This window comes from Trichinella spiralis (assembly GCF_000181795.1).
Source record: "Trichinella spiralis strain ISS 195 chromosome Unknown Scfld4369, whole genome shotgun sequence".
NCBI classification, from domain to species: domain Eukaryota; kingdom Metazoa; phylum Nematoda; class Enoplea; order Trichinellida; family Trichinellidae; genus Trichinella; species Trichinella spiralis.
In genome coordinates this window covers 1-1083 of record NW_003531308.1, presented here as the reverse complement: position 1 = coordinate 1083, position 1083 = coordinate 1, and the positions used below count along the sequence as shown (strand labels likewise).

The following is a 1083-nucleotide window of genomic DNA, read 5'->3' as shown; positions in this document are numbered from 1 at the left end:
AAAATCAGATGCACTGTCATTCGTCTTCAGTTACATTTTATAATATAACTATTTCACATTTATATGGTATTATTTACGTACAGGATATAATACAGAGAATTGATCATAAAAATGACATTGTATTGCTTACATGTTTTCTATGTGCATTTGAATTTGCGTATGTGGATATGGTGATTGTCTATCTTTTGAGGTTTTCTAAGAACGGTGTTGCAGTAATGCCTGTATTGGTCCATGTTCATATAAAATATCAAATCCAACATTCACTGGGAATTATACTTCTTCATACCGATCACACGTGTATGCAGTATTCAAGTCATGTGAATTCTGGAACTAAAATATAATAATGTAGTCAATTGCTTCACTGGAGAACTGGAATACGTACTTGTTTGTCCGCAGCATCTATAAAAAACAAAAGTAATATATGGCTAAGAACATTTTCATGTTAGTATAATTAGAGGGGAAAAAACCAATTAGTTGGTATTCAGTATATTTGATAAGTCATGCAATGGTAGTCATGCAATATCAAAAGGCATTGCTGAATAACTTACCTCTTCATCATACGTAATTATTCAAGAGTGAAATGGTATTTTAGGACGTTCTGTTACGGCGACTCACATAATAACTGACCAAGAAAACTCGTCATACACTAAATAAGAATAAATTATATGACCGTGGGCTGAAATTTTAAAAGGTTGTGATTGTATGCAAATTTGTCCTTTGTAGAACAACCTTAATTTCAATTAGTAATAAGCCTATGGCATAAACCTATTTCAAAAACTTTATTAGTTTTACTGCTATGACGAAGGGTAGTCAGGGTAAAGAATTTACGTTATTTTAGCTTCACAGCCTCACTTTTGCTTTCTAAAGTTTTTAATGCAAATTGCATTTTGCATATAATTATGAGTGTAAGCAATTTACCCTTCATCATACCAATAAACTAATAAATTCTTTCAGAAGCTGTGAAACACAAGATGAAATCCAAGAAACTGAATACAACGCGTAATACATTTATATAACCTATAGATTTTGACTGATTAGAATATTAGGGAAAGACGAAACCAAATTTTCCCGCTTTTCTTATTT

The 1083-nt window shown here is 31.4% G+C and overlaps 1 protein-coding gene across 1 annotated transcript; it reads left to right on the top strand.

The window, feature by feature from the left end:
• Positions 1–83: 83 nt before the first annotated feature.
• Positions 84–341, top strand: Tsp_14199 (hypothetical protein; the record flags this gene model as incomplete). Its single annotated transcript, XM_003367383.1, has 1 exon — positions 84–341. A coding segment is annotated over one exon (258 nt), but the record flags the coding sequence as incomplete, so codon positions are not given.
• Between the last annotated feature and the right edge of the window lie 742 nt (positions 342–1083).